Source organism: Mus pahari, chromosome 7 (assembly GCF_900095145.1).
Source record: "Mus pahari chromosome 7, PAHARI_EIJ_v1.1, whole genome shotgun sequence".
Lineage (NCBI taxonomy): Eukaryota > Metazoa > Chordata > Mammalia > Rodentia > Muridae > Mus > Mus pahari.
Window position 1 is genome coordinate 1,121,951 of NC_034596.1, and position 27,870 is coordinate 1,149,820.

The following is a 27,870-nucleotide window of genomic DNA, read 5'->3' on the forward strand; positions in this document are numbered from 1 at the left end:
GAACTCACTTGGTAGACCAGGCTGGCCTCGAACTCAGAAATCCGCCTGCCTCTGCCTCCCGAGTGCTGGGATTAAAGGCCTGCGCCACCAGGCCCGGCTTTCTTTCCTTTTTTTGAGACATGGTCTCACATATATACTAGGCTGCCCACAAACTCCCTATTAACCAAGAATCCTCCTGTATCTGTGTCCTGGGTACTGAGATTAGGTGTGTGCAGCTATGTCCCCAGGGCTTTGTGGGCATCTGGCTGGATGTCACCACCTGAGCAAGCTATAGTTTCCAGCCCTGCTCTTAACTGGACCCACACTGCCAGTTGACTTCAGGAGCAGGGGATGGGAGTGGCTCAGCATTTAAGAGGGCTTGCTCAATAAGCATGAGGACCCAGGTTTGACCCCCTAGATGGACACAGCTCCATGTGCCTGTATTCCCAGCATTGGGAGGGGTGGGGGGTGGGGTGGGCAGGAATGAACAGATCTAGAGAGCTCAATGGCTAGTCAGCTTGCCCAAAACAGGGTTTCTGGTTTAGCAAGGCAAACTAGGTGTGTCTTCCAACAAGTTACTAGTTTCCAATCTGTTTCCTTCAACAGCAAGGACAGCCACCCCCTTTTTGCCATTCAAGAATGACAGAGGACAGATCTGGGGAAGAAGAGATGTGAGACTCCTCTGTAAACCATAAAATTATAAGAGCACTATGGGATGGCCCAGATCTCCCAGAGTGTTCTCACTGTAACTGGAGAATGACTCTCAAGGAGAAAACGAGGGCAGAAACAATGGGTTGGAAAGAGATTTGGGGAGCAGCCTTTGGGCCTTGGCAATGTCCCCTGGCTAACGTGCTGCTTCCAGCTGTCAGGTTTGGAAAGACACTGCTGAGCTGAAACAACTTGCTCCCCTCAGCTCCTTCAGAAGACTTTCTCACTGATCCTTTTTTTCTGACTTGGAGCCTTTTCCTTCAGACTTTGCAAGTTAGCTGAAGAGTCGTGGTTCTCTACTGCCCTCGTGTGGTCGCTCCCTAACATTGCTGCATGGGCTTCTGAAGGGATCTGAGGGACAAAAGCCAACCTGACCAAGGAAAGCCAAGCCAGCCATCCAAATCAGCATTTCCCAGGGCCAGCAGAAGACTTACACCCCAAATTAAAGTCAGCATCTTGAAGCCGGTGCTCCTCCATGGAAGGGGGTGGAGCTACTGTAGTGGGGGATGCTGACAACAGAGAGGCCACACGTGTGAAGGCAGGGACTGGACTACAGGCTGGCTGTTCAACTTCGCTGTGAACTCAAGACTGCTTTAAAGGGACTCTATTTTAAAATGGCACTTCGAAGAAAATAAAAACGATTTTACCAATCACAATTTTCTAATAAATACACCTCTAGGTACACTCATTCCTTGTTAACCATGACTACTCAGGGCCCCCTGCACATGCCTAAATGTGGGGTGTTCAAGTCCCTTCTACAAAATAACACCATGTTTGCTTAATAGAGCTCTAAGAAAACAGCCTACTTCAAAAGAAGAGGATTTGGGGGGTGTCTGTTATTGAGAGAGGGTCTTACTTCGCAGCCCTGGCTGGCTTTGAAGTTACTATGTAGACCAGGCTGGCCTCCAAGTCAGAGATTTAGATTATCAGGCATACCTAATCAGGTGGTATAAAGGGCATGATAAAAGCACGCCTGGACTCATGATGACCGGAAGTACGGGGAGCCTAAAGGGATTGCAAAGCATCACGGGGATTTGATCCTGGGGAACCTTCAGGCGTCAGAGCCAGGCACTCCGTGTGAGGTGTATCTGATGAGCCAGAGAGCAGACAGGAAGCCTGGGGAGAGGCCTGGGGTGAGGGCAGTGTGGTTTAAAGCTTTACTTGAACAATCTGAACCAGATGAAAGGGATGAAGAAGCTGCCCTTGGGAAGGAGCCATTTCCCTTCACATGCCAAGCTGGCTAAGTCTTCTCCCGATGCCAAGTACTGTGGAGGAGAGAGATTTCCGGCCTCCATGGAACAGAGGTCTCAGATCCACCATGAAGCATGGCGTGGCAAACCTCTTAACCCAAAGCATGGCAAGGTCTGCTAGAGACCAGAGACATCTTGAAAACGTCTCTTAATGCCACATCAAATGAGAAGACTCGGGATCAAAGAATGGTTGACACAGCTCTGGGGGGTCCTGGTTAGTACCAGAGCTCTGGGGTACAATTCTCTTCAATTAAGGAAAGTGTGTTTTCATCTCACATTGACTCCTTTTTTTTCTTTCAAATTATGGTTTTCAAGGCATCTTTATGTACACCTCACGGTCTCTCGGCCATCCTCAGCAGGAGGGACATACATTTTATATTGTTTCCAGTTTAGGGGAATCTTACTGTGTATCAACACTTACTCTCAGGACCCTTCAGAAGCAGAAGATAATGACTGGGGTTGTCATTACGACTCTGCAAAGCCAGAGGGACCCTGGCGAGCCCTCCATCACTGCGGCGTGTTCGCTTTGCTCGTGGTTTCCAGGCTAAGTGCTGCAGTCACACACAGCAAGCCTTTGGCTTAGGGAAGACTGCTCTTTCCTTTAGAATGCATTACAAGGCCTGTGCTTGTGATAATGGAGATGTGCCTGCTGGGATGGAGACACATGGACATGCCATGGCGTACATGTGGAAGCCGGTTCTCCTACCAAGTGGGTCCCTGTGGTTGAACCTGGATGGTCAAGCCTAGTGGGGAGTGCTGTTACACAGCCCTTTCCTTGGAACAAGCCATCTCCCTGAAGCTCACTGGCACAGCTGGGTTGGCTGCCTAGTAAGCTTCAGGGATCCATCTGTCTCTGCCTCCCCACGCATGGGGTCACAGGCACAGTGCAGCCACACCACACTTAAGTGTTAACTGTCAACTGCATAGGATCTAGACTCCCTTAGGAGACAAGCCTTTAGGCATACTGTGAGGGTAATGTTGACTCTGTTAACCCAGGTGGGAAGGCACACTAACAATAGGTGGCACCATTTCCTAGACTTGTGTCCTAGACTGTATAAGGAGAGCAAGGACTGGTGAGACTGTGTAAATATGCTTGCTGCTGAGCCTGAGGACCGGAGTCTCCTGACCTTCACATCCACACCATGCTCCCCTTGTCCCTCCCTGCCACACACACACAACCAATAAATGGGTAGTTTAAAACAGAAGAAAGCTAGCTGAGCACAGACATTCACGCTCCCTGCTTCCTAATGGCAGAGGCAACTATACCTCAAACTCCCACTGCTCTGACTCCCTTCAGGGTGCAGATGCTCCTCAGCCATAAGCCAACCGAAACCCTTCCTTATGCTGATCTGCCAGGATACTTTATCACTGGCGAAGGTGGTAAGATCCATGCTGGCTATCTGCAAGGGCTCTGTGTGTCAAACTGTCTGGGCTGTCTTATCAGATAAACACTGGTGAGCTCTTACTGGGCTTTGGTTTCAGTAGAAAGTCTATTGGTTCATTCTGAGTTGGTTGTTGTATATATACTCTTTCATTTCACAACATTTGGATGGAGCACCGACTAGTTTTGAGAATATTAGCATTCTCTGTCCCTGCCATTCCTCAAGTGTGTCCGTTGTTTTGTTTTTCTGTACCCTCTCCTGTTTTTTACAACCTAGCCCCTTTCACCTTCCATGTCAATGATGCTTGATGCTAAAGACGAGGAAGACAAGGACATTTGCTCCCTCCAGCCCAACAGGGTGCAGGTGGCATGCCCCAGGGTGCACAACACCCTCAGAGGGGCAAGACACAATACCCAGACTCACAGAAGGGGTGACCATCCAGTGTCCTGAGTCCCCTCACACATGACATAGTAAGAAAGAACTGACTTCAGAACAAGAACCAAAGGAGCTACTCTCATAAGCAGCAAACTCCACCACACTAGAAAGTTGGCTGCAACTTGCATGGGAGAAGCTAGAAAGCGGGGAACAGGTGCAGGGTGTTTGGAGGGAACACCATTTGCCCCTCCAGCTGGCTTTATGTTTGATAGTTATGGTAATTTAACTTGCAAGTGGGGAGAAGTAACTTTTGACATACCTAAACTGCTTATTCTTCTCCTTACTAAACTAGAAGTTCCAGGTGACAGAACAAAAAGAGCATGACCAGGCAGCCAATTTTAACTGGAATTTACAAGTATACAACAAAAGAAATTATGAAAATTTCAATTAAAAATGCTATCAAAGACATTAAAGAAGAGGAAATCCCTGAGAACTTCTGGGCCTGTGATAACAGCTCAGCAGTAGTGTCTGTCTCAGATGCACACACCTTCAACACCGACTGATAGGGTTTGCTTTTAAAACAAAACAAAACAAAACAAAAAACTTTAGAGGTTGAGAACTAAAGATTAATTTGGAGTCGTTTAACTTTTCTCACCCCTCCTCTCATGGATTCCCCTCCCGTGCTGCCTTTCTCCTTCTCCGCCTCTCCTGGTCTCTTCTCCAGTAAGCCAGACCCACAATCTGTAGCAAGGGAGAAACTAACACAGCTCGGATGAAGCCTCGAGGGAGCCGAGGTCCTGATGGTATCTAACCCTGGACAAAAGCTGGGCTGCAAACACTCATTATAGGACGTCTTGAGCCATATCAAGACACTCTGGGACGGAAGGAACATGTAGGGCTTCTTTTTAACCTTTTTTTTACCCTACATGTTTTGCATATATATTATGACTTCAGTTTTGTGTTGTATGGGACTCCTGAATGTGTGAAGGAGTGCATCCTTACTGTGTATCTGTTTCTTGTGCCTTTTTGGGGGGTCTTTTCTTTTTCTTTGTTTGCTTGGTCCTATTTCTATTTGTTTCGTTTTTGCTTATTTCACCTTATCCCTTAGATGCCTTATTTTCTTTTCTCTTTTTTCTTTTTTGAGACGGGGTCTCTCTCTCTCTCTCTCTCTCTCTCTCTCTCTCTCTCACACACACACACACACACACACACACACACACACACAGCTCTGGAACTCAATATCTAGACCAGACTGGCCTCAAAGTCAGAGACTGGCCTGGCCTGCCTGCTGAGTACTAGACTTACAAGCCACTATGCTCTGGCTTTCAGTGTGTTTTCTAAGGAGAGTTAGTTAGGGGTAGTTCTTCTAGATGTAAGAGGGGTGGGGGTGGAGAAATCCTGGGAGGAGAATATAAAATTCTTATTTACTCACAAACCAATGTTCTCTTGCTTTTCCTAATTTAATTAGAAATTCCTGTGTGCAAGAACATTTCCTCTGTTGCTCTCAAACAAGGGAGGCTATTACATTAACACAGCAAGCTTCACCCTGTGGCCTTTCTGCCCTTCTCCAGGCCCCTCTTACACCTCAAGAGCGTGACTACACATTCACTGCCTTGGTTCTTTGTACTGGGTGCATTCTAATTTACTATAATCATATTATGCTTTTCTGATAATTTCTGCTATTTACTGATTTTTTAAAAATTATTTTATGCATATGAGTACACTGTAGCTATCTTCAGACACACCAGAAGAGGGCATCAGATCCCATTACAGATGGTTGTGAGCCACCATGTGGGTGCTGGGAATTGAACTCAGGACCTCTCTCTACCAAGCAGTTAGTGCTCTTAACCACTGAGCCATCTCTCTAGCCCCTCTACTGACTGCATGTAAGTGTTTATGTGTCATTTTGTCTTATGTCTGTAGGGCTAAGTCCATGATCTGACATTCCTATTTATGACTCCAATATACAGGGCTTTGTTTTTTTGGTCCCTCAGTTTAACTCTCTGGGGATTTGTTTCCTTGTTTCTTTTGAAAACAAATGGTGATTGCTCCATATGACTATCTAAAGCCTGCCCAATTAAAGCACAGGCAAACCGACTTTCAAGGTTTTCCTTTACTTCCACAGTTTGAACTCGGGCCCTTCATTTTCTGGTTCTGAAGGCATGAGGCAGCTCCTGCACACATTTAACACACACGTTCTGGACGCCCACAACCCTCAGTGCTTCGCCTCCCAGGACTGCAGCGTTAGCACCTCCTGACCTCCTACCCATCACTGTTGCTTTGTGCTTTGCTTCTGAAACAGGTTCTGACAACGTATCATACCAGGTTAATGTGGACCTCTGTATGCAGACCAGAATGGCCTCAAAACTGTGGTCGTCCTCTTGCATCTGCCTCTCAAGTGCTGGGACCACAGGTGTGCATCACCATGCCTGGCCTACTGCTTTATAACAGTACTTATAACAGCTTTATAACAAAGCTTTAGAGGAAAGTTCTATCATCCTGGGACAACTGTGTTTCTGGATACAAAGACATATGCTGTGGAGAGCAGAGGAATCCCAGAATTAGTAAAGTTGTGAATGTGTGCTGCTGACATGGTCATGGCTAAGAGAGAGCAGATCACCAAGCTTTCCTCAGGGGTCCAAGTGTGAACACTCATAGCATGTGCAGAAAACGTCCACCATAGATAGCTTTCTCCTCCTGGATGTTATGGCCTGAAGACTGCTTGCCAACAGAGACTGTGCCTACCAAGATTAGCTAAACCTGCCTTTTGAATTTAACTGTTTGCAACAACCCCATCTCCCTGTTCAACTGTAGATAATGAACCCACTCCAGGGTGCTGGTTTCTCTATCTGAGAGCCCAGTCCACTGATCCCAGCGCTCCTGTGTCTGTCTGTCTGTCTTTTTCATTCCCTCATCTTGAGGCACCTAGATGTGGCAGTATGCTATTTGGTGTATTTTCAAAATAAACCCCGCCTCCTGCAATGGTTTGATTCACACCAATTTATAAAGCTCATGTATTATAAACTTAGTTTAAATTTCTTCTAGTTATTAACAGTCAAACAAACCTGAGAACTTATTTTAATTTGTTGGTAAAAGAAAATAAAAAACATCATCGGGGGATCAGCACATTCTTGCCCATCATTACTGTTAGATATTTACAGCACAATGCCCCCTTTTTTTCCCCTGTATACATACAGCTTTCTGGGTTTTCATTAAAATAGTTATTCTTAAAGAAATGACCTAAGTTGAGAACATTTGTAAGAAAAATTAAAGAGGGGCTGGTGAGATGGCTCAGTAGGTAAGAGCACCCGACTGCTCTTCAGAAGGTCCAGAGTTCAAATCCCAGCAACCACATGGTAGCTCACAACCATCCGTAACAAGATCTGACGCCCAATTCTGGAGTGTCTGAAGACAGCTACAGTGTACTTAAATAAAATAAATAAATAAATCTTTAAAAAAAATTAAAAAAAAAAAGAAAAATGAAAGAACTAAATATGAGGAAGGTATACATATTTTTGTTTTTGTTTAGTTTTGTTTTAATTAGAGGAAAAAATGTTTTTAAGAAAGGATTTTTATCACAGTCATCTATAGGATAGAACACAGAGACCCCAGTGAAGGAACTAGAGAAATTACCCAAGGAACTGAAGGGGTCTGCAACCCTATAGGTGGGACAACAATATGAACTAATCAGTACCCCCTGAGCTCGTGTCTCTAGCTGCATATGTAGCAGAAGATGGCCTAGTCAGCCATCGTTGGGAAGAGAGGTTCCTTGGTCTTGCAAAATTTATATGACCCACACAGGGGAACGCCAGGGCCAAGAAGTGGGAGTGGGTGGACAAGGGAGCAGGGTGGGGGGAAGGGTATAGGGGTCATTCTGGATAGCATTTGAAATGAAAATGAAGAAAATATCTAATAAAATTATTTAAAAAAAAGAAAGGATTTTTAGAGAAAAAAATAGATTTTTATTCCTGAAGGAAAGGATTATTCTAAAATAGAAACAGAAAGATAAGGCCAAAACCAGAAAGTATGTTGCAAAAGATCTTTCAGGCCACAAGGTTTGTAAAAGATAAAGCTTGTTTTCTATGATTGATGAACTTTCTTAGATTAAAACTAAATGATATTCTGATGTAAGAGTAAAACCTAACTCACTTCTTCAAGCTATAGGTCTTAAATTTAAAAACAAAACAAAGTCTGTGTGTCCCCAGTTAAGTCAGGGAGCCAGCCTTAGAAGTAGGAAATTTTCTTTTCTTTCTTTTTGTTTCTGTTTTAGTTTTTCAAGACTGGATTTCTCTGTGTAGCTCTGGCTGTCCTGGAACTCGCTCTGTAGACCAGGCTGGCTTTGAACTCAGATCTGCCTGTCTCTGCCTCCCAAGTGCTGGGATCAAAGACATGGGCCACCACTGCCCTTTGGACAATTTATATTAGAAAGAATTAATTCCATTTATTAGCCATGGCCATGCCATTTTGTAAAACTCCCTCATTTTAGTTAAATGGTAATAATTTCCCCAAACTACAGTAATTGGCATTTCTAGAACTAAAGTGATTTTTTTCCCTAGATTCTGCCAAGTGATCTAGACCATGAGAGGTGTTTACAGATCACTCACCACCCTCTCATCTCCTTACAATGTCCAATCTCAAAGGAAAAAAGAAAAGAAGGAGGAGGAAGAGGAAGAGGAAGAGGAAGAGGAGGAAGAGGAGGAGGAGGAGGAGGAGGAGGAGGAGGAGGAAGAGGAAGAGCAGCAGCAGCTTTTTGACCCAATCCCCCATCCCTTCTCCCCACAGCTGTCCCCAATTTGTTTTTGAGAGTTTTCTTGGATTAAGCCTTATCTGTTGTAGAAGACAATGGTTTCCTTTGCAGACCTTGCACTTGGGACATTCCTGATAAATTACATGGCAACTGTAGAACTCATTTCATGGTCAAATATTAACTACATTTGTAAAATTGGGCCTATGCATTTTCATTGAATCTATAATCTTTAATTATCTGGACTGATAGCTAAATATACAAATGACACTATAAAAATTTGTTTCAAAATTAACTCAAGCTTTCCGTTTCTTTACCCAAAGAGTCTTCATAGGTCTCTTAATCTAGGATCAAACCCTTTTAGAAAGCATCAATTATTTCTTCATAAAGCAACTGCTGGGCATCCTATAAAACAAAGTACCATATAAGCAATCTTTTACACTGAACTCCCAGACAAAAATACCTAAACAACTAGGAGCTAAAACCAAGTTACATAAAAGGTTTCCTACTAGACAGGGCTGATCATCTCTTGTGCCACAGAAATTTAACGTGGGGTGGACATGTTGGTATACACTTTACCCCAATCTTCTCCTTAAAACAAACCCAATCCTGTACTTAAGAGGCAAGGCAGGCAGAATTCTGTGATTTGAGGCCAGCCGTGCTGCAGTGTGTTTTTGCCACACCACACCACTTTGTGCTTTGTACCCCCAGGGGGATGGCACGCCCGCACCTGCCCAGGAGCTATCTGGATCCACAAATGAAAGACACACACACACATTAGCTTATTTTTAAAATGCCTCGGCTACCTCAAAAGCTGGGCATTCTGAAACCTCCCCTGCTTACCCCAGGTCCATGGGTCAATCTCACATGGCTGGCTGGCTTCATTTCCTGCTGCTCCTGCATCCCATCCCTCTACCCTGAGTCATGGCGAGCTTTCTCCATTTCTTTCTGCATCCTACCCACACAACTCTAAGTGTCCTGCCCCATGCCCAGCCATTGGTTGCTGGCATCTTTATTGACCGTTCAAAAACCAATTAGGGACAAGGACCTTCAGCAGATTCCCAGTTGAATCAAAGCATGAGAACCAATCTCCAACAAATCTCATCTACATTGTAAGTTCCAGGCCAGCCAGGAAGCGAACGAAACCCTGTTTCAAAAAACAAAACAAAACAAACAAAAACAAACAAACAAACAACAACAAAAACCAGTCTGTCTATTATAGTTCTACCCAGATTTTTCTCAGTATAACTAGTCCTGATGACTACCCACCCGTAAATGTGGCTAGATTTTCCAAAGAATATCTAACCAAATCTATCAAATATTCAAACTTCAATTTATAGGAGTAACTGATAATGTATTGTGATCATATTCCTTTTGTAATGTAATTATCCATTTACTTCCTCAAACTAAAATACTATGTAATAACAAACAGCATTACTGGTCACAAAGATGAGTTATAATACCTTTGACATTAAAGACCAACAGTTCCTACAAGTAGAAACTTGTAGGGTCAACAAGAAAAGCTAGATTTAAAAAAATCAAGAATAAATTTTTTCAAATACAAACATTAAAATAAAATTTCAGCAGGACATGGTGGTCCACTTTTAATCCCATCAACTCAGGAGGCAGAAGCAGGAAGATCTCTGAGTTAGAGGCCAGCCTGACCTACAGAGCAAGTTCCAGGACAGCCAAGGCTACACAGAGAAATCCTGTCTTAAAAAAACAAAAAACAAAAAACAAAAAATAAATAAATAAAAGCACATGAACTAAAAATGAAATCATGTCCAGCCTAGCTGAAGAATAGGATAGAGGGGTTAAAATGCCTGTTTCCCTCACCTGCAACATTCACCACTGTTCTTCTTCCTCCCCTCCCCCTCCTCCTTCTGGCTATCTTGGAACTATGTGGACGAGGCTGGCTTCCAACTCACAGATCTGCTTGGCTCTGCCTCCCAAGGGCTGGTATTAATGGCTTGTGCCATTTATGTCCAATTTTTTTTTTTTTTTTGGTTTTTCTAGACAGGGTTTCTCTGTATAGCCCTGGCTGTCCTGGAACTCACTCTGTAGACCAGGCTGGCCTCGAACTCAGAAATCCACCTGCCTCTGCCTCCTGAGTGCTGGTAGTAAAGGCGTGCGTCCCCATGCCCGGCAAGACCCCCAATCTTGATGGCTAACAATATTAATATGGTCAGGGCTTTTCAACTACTGCTCTCTCTGAAGATTGCCTTCCTGCCTGCTTGGACTCATCTCTATCAGGTCTCTAGAATGGGCCTTACTAGAACTGTGAAACAGATATAAAACAACATTGGATTGGCCAGCTGGCTTGGTTGGTTAGATCATGGTGCTAAAAAAGCATTTAGCCTTTGCATGCATAAACTGCAGCGGTCAGCCAACAGAAGTGTTATTGTAAGTTCCCACACTCAACACTACCAGGCTGACTGGCTGCTGTATTAGAACTCTGTGACCGTGAAAGGTTAGAATACTGCAGAACCAGAACAAGTTATCTTTGGTCACTTACATTTGATGAGAATAAACTCCCCCCTCCTGCCCTTGAACGGAGAGCTGTGCTGTGCATCTACAGTGCTGGCAGGCAGCACTGAGACCTAAGGATAGCCCACTTTCACTACAGGACTTACCCTGAGTGGCAGCAGGGTCCAGCACAGGCCCTGTTATATCAGAGCCTGTCACCTTAAGTCACCATTAAGGGAATTATCACCATCACCTCAGTTCATAATGGGCCATGCCTCTTACTTTACTGATTCTAGTGTAAATGGCTCTTTTTACATATATACACAAACAAATATAAACACCGAAACTGAGGAGAATCCAATGGGCAGGGAGTTATAGCAAACCAGGGATACAGAAGAAAAAGCCAGTCACCAGATCTTACAAATGGTCATCTGATCCCTGGCCATGACTTGATGATTCCTCCCAAACATCCTGTGGTCCACAAGGTCTTCCTTTGGGACTCTGAACCAATCAATAGCCATACTTGTCATTAAGATGGGTTCTGCCATCTCCACTTTGACCTACATCGAAAGAAAAGAAAAGAAAAGAAAAGAAAAGAAAAGAAAAGAAAAGAAAAGCAAAGAGAAAAGTGTTTACTTTTCCAAAGTCAAGAAAAAAAAAAAACCAGATATCAATATGTCTAAAGTAAAACAAGTAAGGCCGTTTCTTTTATAACAGAATATTTACCTTCAATTTTTTTTTTAAATTTTTGGATTTTCAAGACAGAACTTCTCTGTTGCCTTGCCTGCCTCTGCTTCCCAAAGGCTGGGATTAAGGGCAAGTACCACAACACTTTGCTCTGAAAATTTACTTTTTGTGCATAATCTCACAATATTGTTTCTTTTTACTCAACATTTATTAGTAGATAAAAAGCAAATATTTCTAGGACCTAAAGTTGTAATAGTTACTCATATCTTAGAAACACCATCCACCAAGAAAAGCAACATGTGATTAGCCTGTGGGGAGGCAATCATCTCTTATACGTGTGTGTGCACTAGCAGAGCTGGCACCGTATCCTTAGAATGCCATCCTGGGCACGCCTTTGACCCAGGATGTTAACGTCAGCACTCCCACAGATGTGTCTCTGTACCTGGTATATTCTGTTTACTTGTTTGTCCAGTAATCTTTATCCTTTTCAATTTCAGCATTTATCAATTTTCTTCAGTTTGATTACTTATTATAGAGTTGTTTGTAATGAGTAGCAAAAGACTAGAAACATAGCAAATATCCAATGAGGTACCTATTTTAATAAAAGTCTGCCATAAAAAGAACTATAGTACCGTTTAGTTAGACACGGCGCCATACACCTGTCTGACCAGGCAGGCTTTGGATTCATAATCCTCCTGCCTCAATCTCCAAATGATCACCATAGAACACATCTCTATCACACCTGTGTATCATATACGTAACAATAATTAATAAAAATAAAAAACAACCAAGAAGACAGAACAGGGAACCAGTGAGGTGGCTTAGTAGGTAAAGTCACTTGCTGTCAAGTCCAATAAGTCTCCAAACCTACACAGTGAAAGTACAGAATCAACTGTTGCACATTGCCCTCTGAGTTCCAAATGCATTCTATGGCGTACGACTGTGAGTACACACACACACACACACACACACACACACACACACACACACTAAAAAACAACTATGATGTCAAGTAAATGAGCAAAAATAATTGTTCTAAGAACAAATAATGAGTAGAAAAGAAATCTCCATTTGTATAGAAAAGGTACTAAAATATCTTTTGTATAGGCATTTTGTATATTATTACATTAAGAGTTAATAATAAGAAACTGGTATTTTGTTATCTTTAGATAAAAAATGATTTGATGAACCAGAATCTAATTCTTTAAGTTAAAAAAATGTAAAATTCTTGCAAAAATAAACAGAGAAACATAAAGAGCTCCCCTCCCCCAGCTTTAGTGGTAATAAAATGTGGCCAGTCCTCTATCTACAATCCCCATCTGAGTGCTCTTATTCTCTACCACCAGAGCATTTAAAGGTAAATCTCAGATGTCATTACATCTGTGAACATGTCCAGAATATAAGGACATTTTCCAAAAACCATCATTCAACACCATTCAGACCTCTAAAGATTGAACAATAATTTCTATCATCAATATTCAGTTGGTCTCTGTGATGGTTTGTATATACTTGGACCAGGGAGTGGCACTATTAGAAAGTGTGGCCCTGTTGGAGCAGGTGTGTCACTGTGGGTGTAAGCTTTAAGACCCTCATCCTAGCTGCCTGGAAGCCAGTATTCTGCTAGCAGCCTTCAGATGAAGATGTAGAACTCTCAGCTCTGCCTGCACCACGCCTGCCCGGACGCTGCCATGCTCCCACCTTGATGATTATGGACTGAACCTCTGAACCTGTAAGCCAGCTCCAATTAAATGTTCTTATAAGAGTTGCCTTGGTCACGGTGTCTTTACAGCAGTAAAACCCTAACTAAAAGGGAGGGGAGAGGGTATAGGGGACATTCAGGATAGCATTTGAAATGTAAATGAAGAAAATATCTAATTAAATAATAATTTTAAAAACCCTAACTAAAATGTGTATGACTGTCTCATTACTTTATAAAAATTATTTTTACATATTTACTTATGTATTTTGAAGCAGGGTCTAAGTGTAGCCCAGGCTAGCCTCAAACTTGCTATGTAGTAAAAAAAATGACCTTGAACTTCTGATCATCCTATTTCTACTGCTGAATGTTGGGATCACAGGCCTACAGCACCATACCTGGCATATGCAGTATAGGGATTGAACCCACAGCTCTGTGAATGCAAGGCAAGCACTCTACCAACTGAGCTAACCACTAGGCCATTATAATCTTTTAAAAGTTGTGTAAGTGAGGATCTACACAGGATGCACCCATTCTACTCACGTGATGTGTCTCTTTAAATCCTCTAAGTCCATCACAGGGAGACTTACTATATACACTTTGTAAGCTTTCTTAAATTATATAACCTACTTAATAGGAGAAAGAGACGGCTCAGAGGTTAAGAGCACTGCTGCTTTTGCAGAGAACTTGAGTTCAGTCCTCAGCACCCACATGGCAGCTTGCAATCACCCGTAAGTCCAGATCCAGGAAATCTAATACCCTCTTCTGTCTTCCAACAGGCATACATGTTGTGTGAGCATGCGCATGCATGCATGCATACACACACACACACACACACACACACACACACACACACTTCTTAAAGGAAGGAAAAATAAACACTATACCTTCAGGTGGGACCCATACACAGTAGTCTGGGTCGTCCTCAGGATATTTGGAAGAAAGTATGGGTGGAAACTGCAAGGAAGAAATATACTGTTTCACTCACAAGCATCGTTTGTTGAGTCAGAGTGTCACTAAGTAGCTCAGGAACCCTGGGGACCTGTGATCATCCTACCTAGGGTTGCAAGTCTGTCCCATTATGTTGGATTCTAAAGACTTTAGCTGTAAGAATTATTGTCTTTCTGCCTCTCAGTAAACAAAACTAAGAGAACAATTTCTATGAATGACTCTGATTCCTACAAAGCCAGAGGTCAGTGTCGAGTGTCTTCCTCAATTGCTCTCCACATTTTATTTTGAGACAAAGTCTCTGTGAAGTCCCAGTTGGCCAGGGACACATTACATACACCAGGCTGGCCTCAAAGTCACAGAGATCCATTTGTCTGTGCCTCCCAGGTTCTAGGATTAGAGGCATGTGCACTGCACATGTCCCACTAGTTATTCATTTATTTACTTACTTTTTTGGTTTTTCCAGAGTTTCTCTCTATAGTCCTGGCTATCCTGGAACTTGCTCTGTACACCAGGCTGTCCTGAAACTCACAGAGATCCACCTGCCTTTGCCTCCTGAGTGCTGGGATTAAAGGCGTGCATCACCACACCTGGCTCTTTTTTTTTTTTTAAACTTTTTTTTTTTTTTTAAAGATTTATTTATTTATTATATGTAAGTACACTGTAGCTGTCTTCAGACACTCCAGAAGAGGGCATCAGATCTTGTTATGGATGGTTATGAGCCACCATGTGGTTGCTGGGATTTGAACTCCGGACCTTCGGAAGAGCAGTCGGGTGCTCTTACCCACTGAGCCATCTCACCAGCCCTTTTTCAAACTTTTAAAACTCTATTTACTTGTGCTTTTGAGAGTGCACATCCTGGGGCATTATGTGGAGATCAGAGAGCAACGAGCCAGAACCAGTTCTCTCCTTCACCAAATGAGTCCAGGATCAAACTCGAGTTGTGAGTCTTGACAGCACGTAAGAGTCTGCACTAAGCCACCTACCATCCTTTTTGTGACAGGTGATTCTGCACTGAACCTGGAGCTCACTTATTTGGCTAGGCTGTTTGGCCTGTCTGCCTCCTCAGTACTGGAACTGAAGACACGTGCTGAGAATCCCAACCCGCCAGGGTCCTCACACCTGCCCTACAAGCACGTCACCAACTAAGCTGTCCCTGAGGCCGGTATAAGACCCTATAAAGTAGTGTTAACATCTGGCCGGCTGAGACACAAGGGGTATGAGGCACTCCTGCACTACAGGGAAAGCCCCTGCCTCAAATACAACAAAAACAATAACAAAAAAGCACACACACACACACACACACACACACACACACACAACACCTGAAAAAGAGAAATAAAAGGAGTAGTAAGAGAAAGCTGGTGTCTGTCTTTGACCTGGTGCAGCAGACAGCTGCAAAGCCTGTTGCTGTCCTTTGTGAGGCCGATGAGCAGGTTGGCCTTTGGCTTGACTAAGTCGGGACAGACAAGGATGGCTCACTCTGTCCCCACAGTCACTCAATGTGCTCACTGTCCTCTTGCCAGCATGGAAAGCGGACACAGGTTGGCCAGGGAATGCCTTACATGCACCCTCAATAGAATCTTGGTTCTGAGTCTGCAAATGAGTCTCTCCACTTAGTTACACTTGCCACAGCTAGCTCTAAGGAAACTAAGCACATCTGTGTCTCTCGTGGATTAGGGCTCTGAGCCTCGCACATGGTGGCACACATTTTGCCCCAGGTGCTTTTTCTGGTTGCTGGCTGTCCCTGCTATCCCCCTGCTGCCAGCACAACTGCACACCAAGCTCTGCGACTCCTCTTAGGAGTTAGTCACCCCACAATGAACCCAGGATGGGACAGAACAACCCACTTGTCCCTCTCTGAGAAGCTGGTGAAGCAGGAAGCTCTTGATATTTTAATACGATTTCCACAATAGGTTAAACATTCAGATCACAATGGAGAACATCAATAATCCTTTTGTGTCACAAAAGGAGAGAGGTAAGAACATGCTCCTCAGATTTCTTTGCATTGCATACAAGATATGAAAAAACAATTAATAAATTAATGAGGTAGCCTGTACATGAGCAGGGTAGACGGAGAATTAAAAAACGAAAATAAAGAAGAGTCCAAATTTCTGCAAGGAGCTAACGCTGCTGAAAACTCTAAGGCAGTCTTCAAGAGTCAAAGAACTACCACAGGAAGTTTGTTTTTGAAAAGTGAAGTACTTACTTTGCCAGGCCCAGGAGATTTCTTTTTCTTCAGCTCATCTCTGTCTTTTTTATATTCATTCTCTGGTGCTGCTTTAAGGGTGGTAAAGTATACACAGCTGTTATCAGAAGTAAACATATTATAGAATGAAACCCTGAGATGGTGCTGTAATTGAAGCCATAGACACCTCAGTAATTGGTTTGTCTATAACCTTAAGATATATATAAAGGTTTGGAGAGCTGGCTCAGTGGTTAAGCACATTTGCAGCCAACCCCCACTGGCAGAGCTCACAACTCCCTGTAACTCCAGCTCCAGAGGATCCAACGCCTCTGGATACCACAGGCACCGGTATCCATGTGCACATACCAACATGCATATACACACACAATAACCAAAATAAACTAAATATCTGTTTTAAAAATGTATATTAAGAAGAAATAGTTGGGGCCGGAGAGATGGCTCAGCGATTAAGATCACTAGCTACTCTTCCAGAGATTATAAGTTCAATTCCCAACAACCACATGGTGGCTCACAACCATCTGTAATGGGATCTGATATCCACTTCTGGTGTGTCTGAAGACAGTGACAGTGTACTCATAAAAATAAAATAAATAAATCTTTTTTTAAAAAGATGAATAGGAAGGAGGAAGAGGAAGAGAAAGAGGAAAGGGAAGGAGAAAAAGAAAAAGAGGAGGAGGAAGAGGAGGAAGAAGAAGAGGAGGAAGAGGAGGAAGATGAGGAAGAAGAAGAAGAAGAAGAAGAAGAAGAGGAGGAGGAGGAGGAGGAAGAAGAGGAGGAGGAGGAGGAAGAGGAGGAGGAGGAGGAAGAAGAAGGAGAGGAAGAGGAAGAGGAAGAGGAAGAGGAAGAGGAAGAAGAAATAGTTAAGAGTACACGTTTCTTTTCCAGAGGACCAGAGTTTGGTTCCCAGCACATGTCAAGCAACTAATAACCACCTGTAATCTAGCTCCAAGGGAATCCGATGCCACCTCTGGACTCTGTAGGCACCTGCATACATGTAGCATATAATCACAGACACACATACACATACATTTGAAAAACATATAGGGGCTGGGGAGATGTCTCAGCAGTTAAAAGCACACACTAATCTTACACAGACTTGAGTTTAATTCTTAGCACACACAACAAATGCTCACAAGCATTTGTAACTGTAGTACTTCTGGCCTTGAGAATAGCAGCACTCATGTACGTATATCCCCATACACACACACACACACACACACGTAATTTTAAAAATAAAACAGATCTTTATTTCATTCACACACACACTCATAAGAAATTACCTTTCACTGTCAGTCTTTAACTACCAAAGCTAGTCTATAAGCTAAAATATGATGGGGCTGCTTTTCCTATTCTACAGTTTAACAGGCAAAGCCCGAGAAAAGCAGCCTTTCTAAGTATCAACCAACCTATCAACCGATTTATTACTACAGGTTTGCATCATTCCCATGGTATGACACAATGGGCTGAGAGATGTAATGCTGGAGAGGCCTCTTCCATCTGGTCAGAGAGAGGTGTGAGGAACTGAATGCTCTGTGAGACAGATGGGGAGGCCCAGGAAATAGGCTAGGAGTAGAGTAATAGGCAAGTGAGATGGTACTGAACAGAAACCTCTGTACATCCCTAGCATCTGTATGCCGTTTTCTGTTCTGCCTCCCATGGCAGATGCTGCCACCTCCCTCCGTATAAAACCAGGTAGCGCCTGTGTGTGAAGAAGCACTAGAATCAGCTATCCTACTTACCTGAAGGGTCCTCACATGATGACATTATTTTGCTCATCTCTTGATAATCTTTACTCTGCTCCACTTGGCTGAGTTGAGATATACTTTCTATAAAAAGCAGTGCCAGGGCATACTGTTATTAATTAATTCATGGTAGAGTCCAAGAAAGCAAAGACAAGAAAAGCAGCTACACACTTCTATATCATTTAGTTAGACTACAGCAGATTCAATTCACCTTAAAATCTTCAGTAAAGGGGTTTCCGGAAGTCTAGCAGAACCACTGAAGTTCCACTTTAAAAAACTTCCAAGTAGGGCTGGAGAGATGGAGAGAGGTTAAGAGCATTGTCTACTCTTCTACAGGTCATGAGTTCAATTCCCAGCACCCACATGGTGGCTCACAACCATCTGTAATGGGATCTGATGCCCTCTTCTAGTGTGACTGAAGATAGCTACACTGTACTCATAAATATTAAATAAATAAATAAATCTTTAAGAAAAAGTTAAAAAACAAAAACTTTCAAGTAAAACTTAATGGTTAGTCTGACAACAAAAAGTCTTAAAAAAACGTATGTATCTACCTCCTAACTTACAAATTTAACTACAAGGAATATACATTTAAAAGATACCAGAATTAAGTATCAAGATTTATTATTTACATTTTCACAATAACAAAAGTTAACAGGGCCAATGAGATGGCTTAGCAAGTAATGACACTTGCTGCCAAAGCTGATGGATATCTCCAGAAGCCACGTGGCAAGAGCCATGACCCCTGAGAGCCATACTCTCATCTCCCAGTGCACACGGAACACATGTGCCTGACCACCACACGCAATAAAGGCAATTTAATAGTTTTCAATTAAATTTAGAAATTAATGTTTAAAAAGTTAAAAGAAAAAAATCATGATGTGTGTGTGTGTGTATGTGTGTGTGTGGTGAACTACTATGACCTTTAGTAAAGGAAAATCATATTATAAAAATAATATTTTTATTATCCCTTACCTGATTCACAAAGCCAGAAAGGCTTAGCAGGTAAAGGCACTTGCCAGCAAGCCTGATGATGGCCTGAGTCCGACTCCCTACAATCCACAATGGTGGAAGCAGAGATCCAGCTCTCTCCGTCTCCGACCTCCATGTGTGTGCCACAGTAGTCACATAATCATAAATACATAGGTAATAAATGTATTTTTAAAAATTAAAAAGTAATACTTCGAGGACATAGGAAAAGCAGGCTCTAGAATCTGAATATGATTCAGAATTCATTTACATAAAATATAATTCTTTTTTTTTTTTAAAGATTTATTTATTTATTATATGTAAGTACACTGTAACTGTCTTCAGACACCTCAGAAGAGGGCATCAGATCTTGTTAGGGATGGTTATGAACCACCATGTGGTTGCTGGGATTTGAACTCAGAACCTTCAGAAGAGCAGTTGGTGCTCTTAACCGCTGAGCCATCTCTCCAGCCCCCATAAAATATAATTCTATGTTAAAAAATAAGTAAGAAGCTGGACGTGGTGGCACACGCCTTTAATCCCAGCACTCGGGAGGCAGAGGCAGGTGGATTTCTGAGTTTAAGGCCAGTCTGGTCTACAAAATGAGTTCCAGGACAGCCAGGGCTATACAGAGAAACCCTGTCTCGAAAAACAAAACAAAACAAAATAATAAAATAAGAAGACAGAGGACCAAAAGCCTACAATAATCCTTCATCAACTATGGATTTACTAATTATTTAACCTTTAAGATTTTTGTTGTTGTTGTTTGGGGTTTTTGTTTGGTTGGTTGGTTTTTGCTTTAATTTTATGTGCATTGATGTTTTGCCTGAATGTGTCTGTATGAGGGTGCCAGATCCCCTGGAACTGGAGTTATAGACAGTTGTGAGCTGCCATTTGGGTGCCGGAATTGAACCTGGGTCCTCTGGAAGAGCAGTCAGTGCTATTGCCCCCTAAGCCATCTCTCCAGTCCCCAAGCTTTAAGGTTTTAAACCAAGTTTTAAAACCTGTGTTTTTAAGTAAAGGTACTTCATTTGTGCTGACATCAATTCTCAGAAGACCATACACTACCTAACAAAAATTCCAGCCCTAGGCACTAGATGAAACTCTTACTCAAGAGAGCGGTCAGGGCAGTCCAAGTGCCTCCACAAACAGTAAAGCTGTAGCCACTGCCCGTCACTGACTCCCAAAGGTTGAAGGTAAGTCCCTATGGCTAAAGACACTGCACACTCAGGACCTGAGGCTGGATGGCTGAAGCCGGACCTTCTAAAGCCTTGACCCTGCAGGACACCTTCCACAGCACCAGAGGGCGCTACACAAACTGACAAGGGAGGGAAGCAGCTGACAGTCCTACTTAGCTGCAACAAGTGTGAAGAAAACACAGGCCAACATGACAAGACACACCAAAAGGTACTACAGTAGCTTCTCTGTTGGCGATAACCAAGTGCTGCCTGATTGGATGTAAGGCTTGCTAAAAAGAGAAAAAACTGCTATTTTCACATGTACATACACTCTGATCCTCTGTAACAACAAACACAACTGGTTTTGAATTTTTGTTTGTTTGTGTTTTGTTTTTCGAGACAGGGTTTCTCTGTGTAGCCCTGGCTGTCCTGGAACTCACTCTGTAGACCAGGCTGGCCTCGAACTCAGAAATCCACCTGCCTCTGCCTCCCGAGTACTGGGATTAAAGGCGTGTGCCACCACTGCCCAGCGTGGTTTTGCATTTTTTACTCTACCAAAATGAACACAACTGCCCAACTAGCCAGCACAGGGGAAATAAAGACACTACCATGGCTTCTCGTCTCCTTGGAGCTCGAGGGCTCTGAGGGAGCGCTCAGGTGCTCCACTCCTGCTTCCAGCTCCAGCTCAGGCTCTTGAGGAAGCCTGACACCTCCATCCTCCACTCGTTCTTCATGCTCCTCCTTCACTTTCTCCTCCTCTTCCTCCTCTTCCTCCTCCTCCTCTACTTCAGGTTCATCCTTCATTTTCATTAAAGCTGGAGGGAGTTCTGGACGCTTGGGTGGCAACTTCTACAAGGGAAATAAAACCACAAACAGGAAGATCTGCATGAAGGTAAAAAGGGACAAATCTCCTCTGGGAGGTTAGGTTAAACATATACAGTGCAGCCTCTTCAGGATAACAAGCCCCACAGAAATCTGCTAGAAGTGTGACCTCCAAAGGAAATTTTGTTCATCTATTCATCTTATCAAATGTTTTCAGCAATATCTGGGGCCACAGATTACCAGAGAACATATATAAGAATCTAAACTGGATCTCCAACAGCAAAAACCAAAACAACAAAGATGAGTAACACAACACCAGTATATAGATCAGTGGTGATGTGCCTGCCTAGCAGACGCAAGGTCGCGTTCCACCTTCAGTGCTGCACATAGGATTCTAGGATTGTTAAATATAAGATACCTGAAGCACCCTGTAGGGAAACAGAACTCTACTGCAGGTGAATGACAGCAGCAGGATCCAATCCTGTCATATGTCAAAGAACTTTGATGGATTACAAAGTCTTCAGGGAAGTAAATCAAATATATGTTTTCAAGAAAAAATCATTTTTACTGCCCTCCCCTGACCCTCTAGATATTCTGAGACAAGGTCTTACTACATAGTGCTGGCTGGCCTGAAACTCACTGTGTAGACCAGGATGACTTCGAGTTTGGAGTGATCCTCCTGCCTCTGCCTCCCAAGTAGAGATTATAGCCCTGGGCCACTAGCTAGTCCCTTAATATTTCTTTAAATATAAAATTAAGTAATTTATTTATTTATTTATTTATTTATTTATTTATTTATTTATTTATTTATTTATTTTGACCACTAGCTAGTCCCTTAATATTTCTTTAAATATAAAATTAAGTAATCTATTTATTTATTTATTTATTTATTTATTTATTTATTTATTTATTTATTTATTTATTATGTATATAGCATTTTGCCTGTATGTATGCTTCCAGTCCAAAAGAAGACAGGGTTTCTCTGTGTAGCCCTTGCTGTCCTGGAACTCTGTAGACGAGGCCTCAAATTCAGAAATCGACCTGCTTTTGCCTCCTGAGTACTGGGATTAAGAACATCTACCACCACTGCCCCGCATTAAAAAGCCTTTTAAGAAACCATTTTTTAGGCTGGAGAGATGGCTCAGCAGTTAAGAGCACTGACTGCTCTTCCAGAGGTCCCGAGTTCAATTCCCAGCAACCACATGGTGGCTCACAACCATCTGTAATGGGATCTGATACCCTCTTATGGTGTGTCTGAAGACAGCTACAGGTCTTTCCATCTCAGTTGTTTTGTTGTTTAGCTCTGTAGCTCAGGCTGGCCCAGAACTTGAGTTCCTATCTCCCTGCCCAGTATGTTAATGATAGATATGCAACGCTATAGCTGTGTTTTATGAATTGATTTATATACACTCCTATAAATCCATGTGTGAGGTCCCAACTCCTAAGATCTCTTGGAATGTCATCTCATTTGAGATAAGTGATTAAGTTACAATGAGTCATCCTTAGTCAAATGGCTGAGAAGCCCTGGGCCCTAAGATGGTAAGCCTGACACTATGAAAGGGAGAGGCAACTGTATGAAAGGGCAGCCGTCTGTAAGACACAAGCTACCAACTATGCCAGCATCTTGATCTTGAACCTCAACTCTCTACAACTGTTAGAAAGAAACCTGCAAGGCATTGCAAGCTGAATCGTTTAGACTGATGTCATCATGTTGCTAGTTTTAATCAACTTGAAATAAGCTAGAGTCACTGGAGAGGAGGGAGCCTCAAGTGAGAACACGTATTAATAAGACTGGACTATAGCCTCAGCTAGGGAAAGGGGAGGAAGGTACAAAGTTCTCTCCCTAGCGAGGAGCTGTCAGCAAATGATGGGCACTAGGAGTGGGGGAGAGAGTTTTCTCTAAGAGTACGCCCTCTAGTCAGCCACCTCTGCCCCAGCACAAGGACACACATCCAAGAGTATATGGACAGCACAGATTAGGTTCAACGGGTCAAAAAGAAAGAGGAGCTGGGTGTGGTGGCGCACACCTTTAATCCCAGCACTGGGAGGCAGAGGTAGGCAGATTTCTATGAGGCCAGCCTGGTCCACAGCCAGGGCTACACAAAGGAAAAAGGAACCCTATCTTTTTTTTTTTTTTTTTTTTTTGGTTTTTCGAGAGAGGGTCTCTCTGCATAGCCCTGGCTGTCCTGGAACTCACACTTTGTAGACCAGGCTGGCCTCGAACTCAGAAATCCACCTGCCTCTGCCCCCCAAGTGCTGGGATTAAAGGTGTGTGCCACCATACCCGGTCTACTATTTTTAAATAAGGAGAAAAAACAATATTCCAGCAGTAAGCAAAATAAATCATGGGGGAAAATATCAACATAGGCACTTCATTCCTAAATATGACATACATTAGAAACATTCAACTAGCTCCAGGACTGTCAGGGCTACACAGTGAGACTGTCAAAAGAAAAGGGGGGGCTACATAGTGAGACTACTGAAAGAAAAGGTGGGGAAAGGAAGAAAGAAAAAGAAAGAAAAAAAAGAAAAGAAACTAACAAACTAATAAAAAAAAATACCCCTGGGCTGGTGAGATGGCTCAGCGGGTACACCGACTGCTCTTCCAAAGGTCCAGAGTTCAAATCCCAGCAACCATATGGTGGCTCACAACCATCCATAACAAGATCTGATGCCCTCAAGTCAGCTACAGTGTAATTACATATAATAAATAAATAAATCTTTAAAAAAAAAAAATACCCAAGTTCTTTCCAAGTTGCCAGTGTCTGTGTGCACACAAGGCCAGGGGAGGTGTCAGCTGCCCTCCTCCATCACTCCACCTCACTCCTTACTGACCCTGCAGCCCAGCTAGGCTGTCAGTCAGCCAGCCCCAACAACCCTGCCTTCGCAGCCCTCAGTGCTGGGTTCATACTGCACAGGGCCATGCTTCACTTTACATGGGGTACTGGGACCCGAACGCTGGACCTCATACTCGGGAGTGACACCTGAGCCACCTCTGCAGTCCAGTTCACTAATCTCAGCAAGAGACACTCATGCTAATCCAACAGCCCTTTCCCACAACACCAGGACTAAGACAGAAAATCTAGTTCAGGGACAGCTCAAGGACAATGAGTTCAACACACTCTAACTCACGACTTACCCCCACTGTTCCAGTTTTTAATTTGAATTTGCTTCCTCCTTTCATGGCACCAAAGAGAGGCAATGCAAGTTTCCTGGGTTTGTTTTCTGCATTTGTAGTCTGAAGTTCAGTCCTAGGAAGAGCAACAATTATAAATATCTATTCTAGTTAAGTTTTAGGTTTTGCCTTACGTGCCATGAAACTTGGCTGGCGAGATGGCTCAGCCGGTAAAAGCACTTGACAGTCAGGTCTGAGAACCTGGTCAACTCTCTGAGCCCACAGAAAGGTGGAAGGAGAGAAATGACCCCACAAAGTTGACCTCTGACCCCCCACTGTACTACACCTCAACCTACAACACACACATAATAAGGAACAGTGTTAAAAATACCAAGAAACTGACAAGGACACTTCTGAGAAAACAGACATGACCACAAGATGAGTATCCAGACATAAACCAGAGGACAGCAAGCCTACTGAGGAGGCGACACAGCTCCCTGAGCCTGTAATTTCCAAAATGGCACAGGACTTTGAGTTTGTCAGATGGTGACTACAGTGACAACAGTCACTGGAGAAGAAAAAGAAAAGTATAGCCTATCTTTGTGTTTGTTTGTTTTTTGAGACAGAATGTTTCTGTGTAGCCCCAGCTGTTCTGGAACTCTTGCTATAGACCAGGCTACCCTCTGCCCTCCAGCGTGTGTGTCATCACCATCCAGCACATAACCCATCTGAACAGCTAGATGCTTACAAAACAGCTAAAGGTTTCATAGAGGGATGAGGGGCATATCAAACACTCACTGACAACCTAAGGCAGCTCTGTACAATGGAACTTTATGGAAAACTTGTAATGTTTATATTGCATTGCCCATTTGATTAAATATCAGCCACATTTGGGCACCAAGCACTTGAAATGTGGCTAGTATGTTGAAGAAATTAGTTTGTAAAACTTTACCTGAAGAAACTTTAATAGTACATACTGTTTAATATCATAGGGTATTATACTGCATAGTACAGAGTCTCAAGCGCCCAAGCGCTGGGGTCACAGGCATGAGCCACCACGCATTTCTGCCACGTCATCAGACATGGTCTCCCTCTGTAGTCCAGGCTAGCTTGGAACTTACTGTTCTAGTGCAGGTGGCCTCGAACTTGAGAACCACCTGGACAGTTTCCCTCATGAGAGGATTACAGGTGTGCACCACCATGTCCAGACTGCAATATAACTGATAATGTAGTTTTCAAATTGCTTATTAAAAAATTGAAACTGGCCGGGCGTGGTGGTGCACGCCTTTAATCCCAGCACTAGGGAGGCAGGGGCAGGCAGATTTCTGAGTTCGAGGCCAGCCTGCTCTACAGAGTGAGTTCCAGGACAGCCAGGGCTACACAGAGAAACCGTCTCAAAAAAAAGAAAAAAAAATTGAAACTGTCAAAGCTAAAACTGTTATCACATAACCATAAATTTACACCTAAAACACTATGGCTACTTGGTGCAAGAGTCTCTCATTGGTGCAAGTTTACTCACACACTAACTTAGAAAGGATAAAGAATTTATATACTCTCAAGTTTACTCGCATACTGACTTATGGATAAAGAATTTATATATTCTCTCAACTCTCTAACGGCTGTCCTCCAGTCACCCAGTTCCTTTCCCCAGAGACAACTCACTCACTCAGCTTTTATAAAGATTTCCAGAGACAGAACAGCAGATGCCATTTGGAACCCTCGCTTATTCTCTCTCTCTCTCTCTCTCTCTCTCTCTCTCTCTCTCTCTCTCTCTCTCTCTCTCTCTTTTTTTTTTTTTTTTTTTTTTTTTTTTTTTTTTTTTTTTTTTTTTTTGGTTTTTCGAGACAGGGTTTCTCTGTTTAGCCCTGGCTGTCCTGGAACTCACTCTGTAGACCAGGCTGGCCTTGAACTCAGAAATCCACCTGCCTCTACCTCCCGAGTGCTGGGATTAAAGTCGTGTGCCACCACGCCCGGCTCACTTATTCTCTTTAACAGAATGACCAGCTACTAAAGATGTTGTGCACCAAGGTCCATGTCTACGTCTTTTTTAGAATGCTTATGTTCCCAAAGCCTGCGGTCAATGTTGGGGGGGGGGGGGGTAAAGTCCAAGCCCCTGGCCTCTAGGACATTTGTGGTGCCACTATAATTCTTCAAAGCACAACTTTGCCCAGCTTGTTCCCTGTTCTTTATTTCAATACAGAGTAATCTTTGAGTAAGTCACTTATAGACAAATTCCCACCTCAAAGTGTATTTGTAAGGAAGATCACACACACACACACACACACACAGAAGTTATGACCTCCTTACCTACACATTCTTCCTCTATACAGATAGTACACTGTTCTATAGTTAATATATCTTTTGCTATTTATTATATTTTGATAACAACCCCACAATTGGTAAAAATACTTGCTTCCTTATCTTAATAGCTACATGGTATTCTATTATATAATATTTAATTTTGTTCTTGATAAGCATTGATGTGATGGATCATATTTTGTTATTGTAAATAATATTATATATTAATACTTTTCTAAGTATGTAAAGACAAGAGTCTAGAGCTAGGCCAGGTATGGTTGCACACGCCTTGACCTCAGCACTCAGGCCACAGAGGCAGACAGGTCTCTTGAGCCTGAAGCCAGCCTGGTCTACAGAGTGAGATTCCAATCCAGCCAAGGCTACTTAGTGACACCTTGTCTCAAAAACAAAACCAAACAAAACCTAAATAAATAAACCTACATTTCTTTTCCTTCTTCCTTTTTTTGCAGTATTGGGAATTGAACACAGAGCCTACTCTACCATTGAACTATATATCCCAAGCCCCAAATGTTAATTTTTTTTTCCTTCCTCTTCTTTTTTGTTTTGGTAGTGTGTGGTGTTGTTTTTTGCTTTTTTTGAGACAGGGTGTCACTAAGTATCCTTGGCTAGCCTGAAACTCAGAGAGATCCACCTGTCTCTGCCTAAGCGCGTGCACACATACACACATTGCCAAGTGTAGCCCAAACTTGTTTTCAACTTGCTATGTAGCAGAGGATGGTTCATCCTGCCTCTACGTCTCAAATGCTGGCATTACAGGCATGCACTGCCATGCCCAGGTCTTTGTGCACATATTTCATTTTCTGTGGCTGATTATCTATTACCTTGCATAAGTTTTTATATATTGGAGGTATGATTCTTTTGCGCATGTTGCTTTTAAAAAGAAGTTTGCTCTGCAGAAAGTTATACAGCAGAGGACTGCCTGGTATGGCCTCAATGAGAGAAGAAGCACCTAACCCCTGAGAAACTTGAGGCCCCAGGGAATGGGGAGGCCTGGCAGGGTGTGTGGGGACATCCTCTTGGGGACAGGGAAAGGAGGAGGAATGGGATGAGGAACTGTTGGAGGGCAGAACGGGAAGGGAATAACGACTAGGCTGTAAAAAAGATAAAAGATAACGAAAAATTAATAAAAATATATTACATATAGATGTATTTATGAAACTATCAAAAAATAAAAATTATTTTTAAATACTTAAAAAAAAACCTTTATATTATTCTTTTTTTTTTTTTTTTTTTTTTTTTTGGTTTTTCGAGACAGGGTTTCTCTGTATAGCTCTGGCTGTC

The 27,870-nt window shown here is 42.8% G+C and overlaps 1 protein-coding gene across 3 annotated transcripts in view; it reads right to left on the reverse strand.

Moving 5' to 3' along the window:
• Positions 1–11,166: 11,166 nt before the first annotated feature.
• The window catches only part of Slc4a1ap (solute carrier family 4 member 1 adaptor protein), a 29,566-nt gene continuing 12,862 nt past the window's right edge, over positions 11,167–27,870 (reverse strand). The window contains exons 9-14 of one of the 3 annotated variants that reach the window (XR_003844260.1): positions 24,295–24,406; positions 20,942–21,182; positions 18,184–18,270; positions 16,445–16,541; positions 14,175–14,244; positions 11,167–11,464 (exon numbers count right to left, since the gene is read on the reverse strand). Coding sequence is in view for 2 of the 3 variants with exons in the window: in XM_021202133.2 (XP_021057792.1) it covers positions 11,415–11,464; positions 14,175–14,244; positions 16,445–16,515; positions 18,184–18,270; positions 20,942–21,182; positions 24,295–24,406 (631 nt within the window). In the remaining variant the exon portion in view is untranslated. The remainder of the gene's footprint in view (positions 11,465–14,174; positions 14,245–16,444; positions 16,542–18,183; positions 18,271–20,941; positions 21,183–24,294; positions 24,407–27,870) is intronic. The other 2 variants (XM_021202136.2, XM_021202133.2) reach the window with 2 other exon arrangements.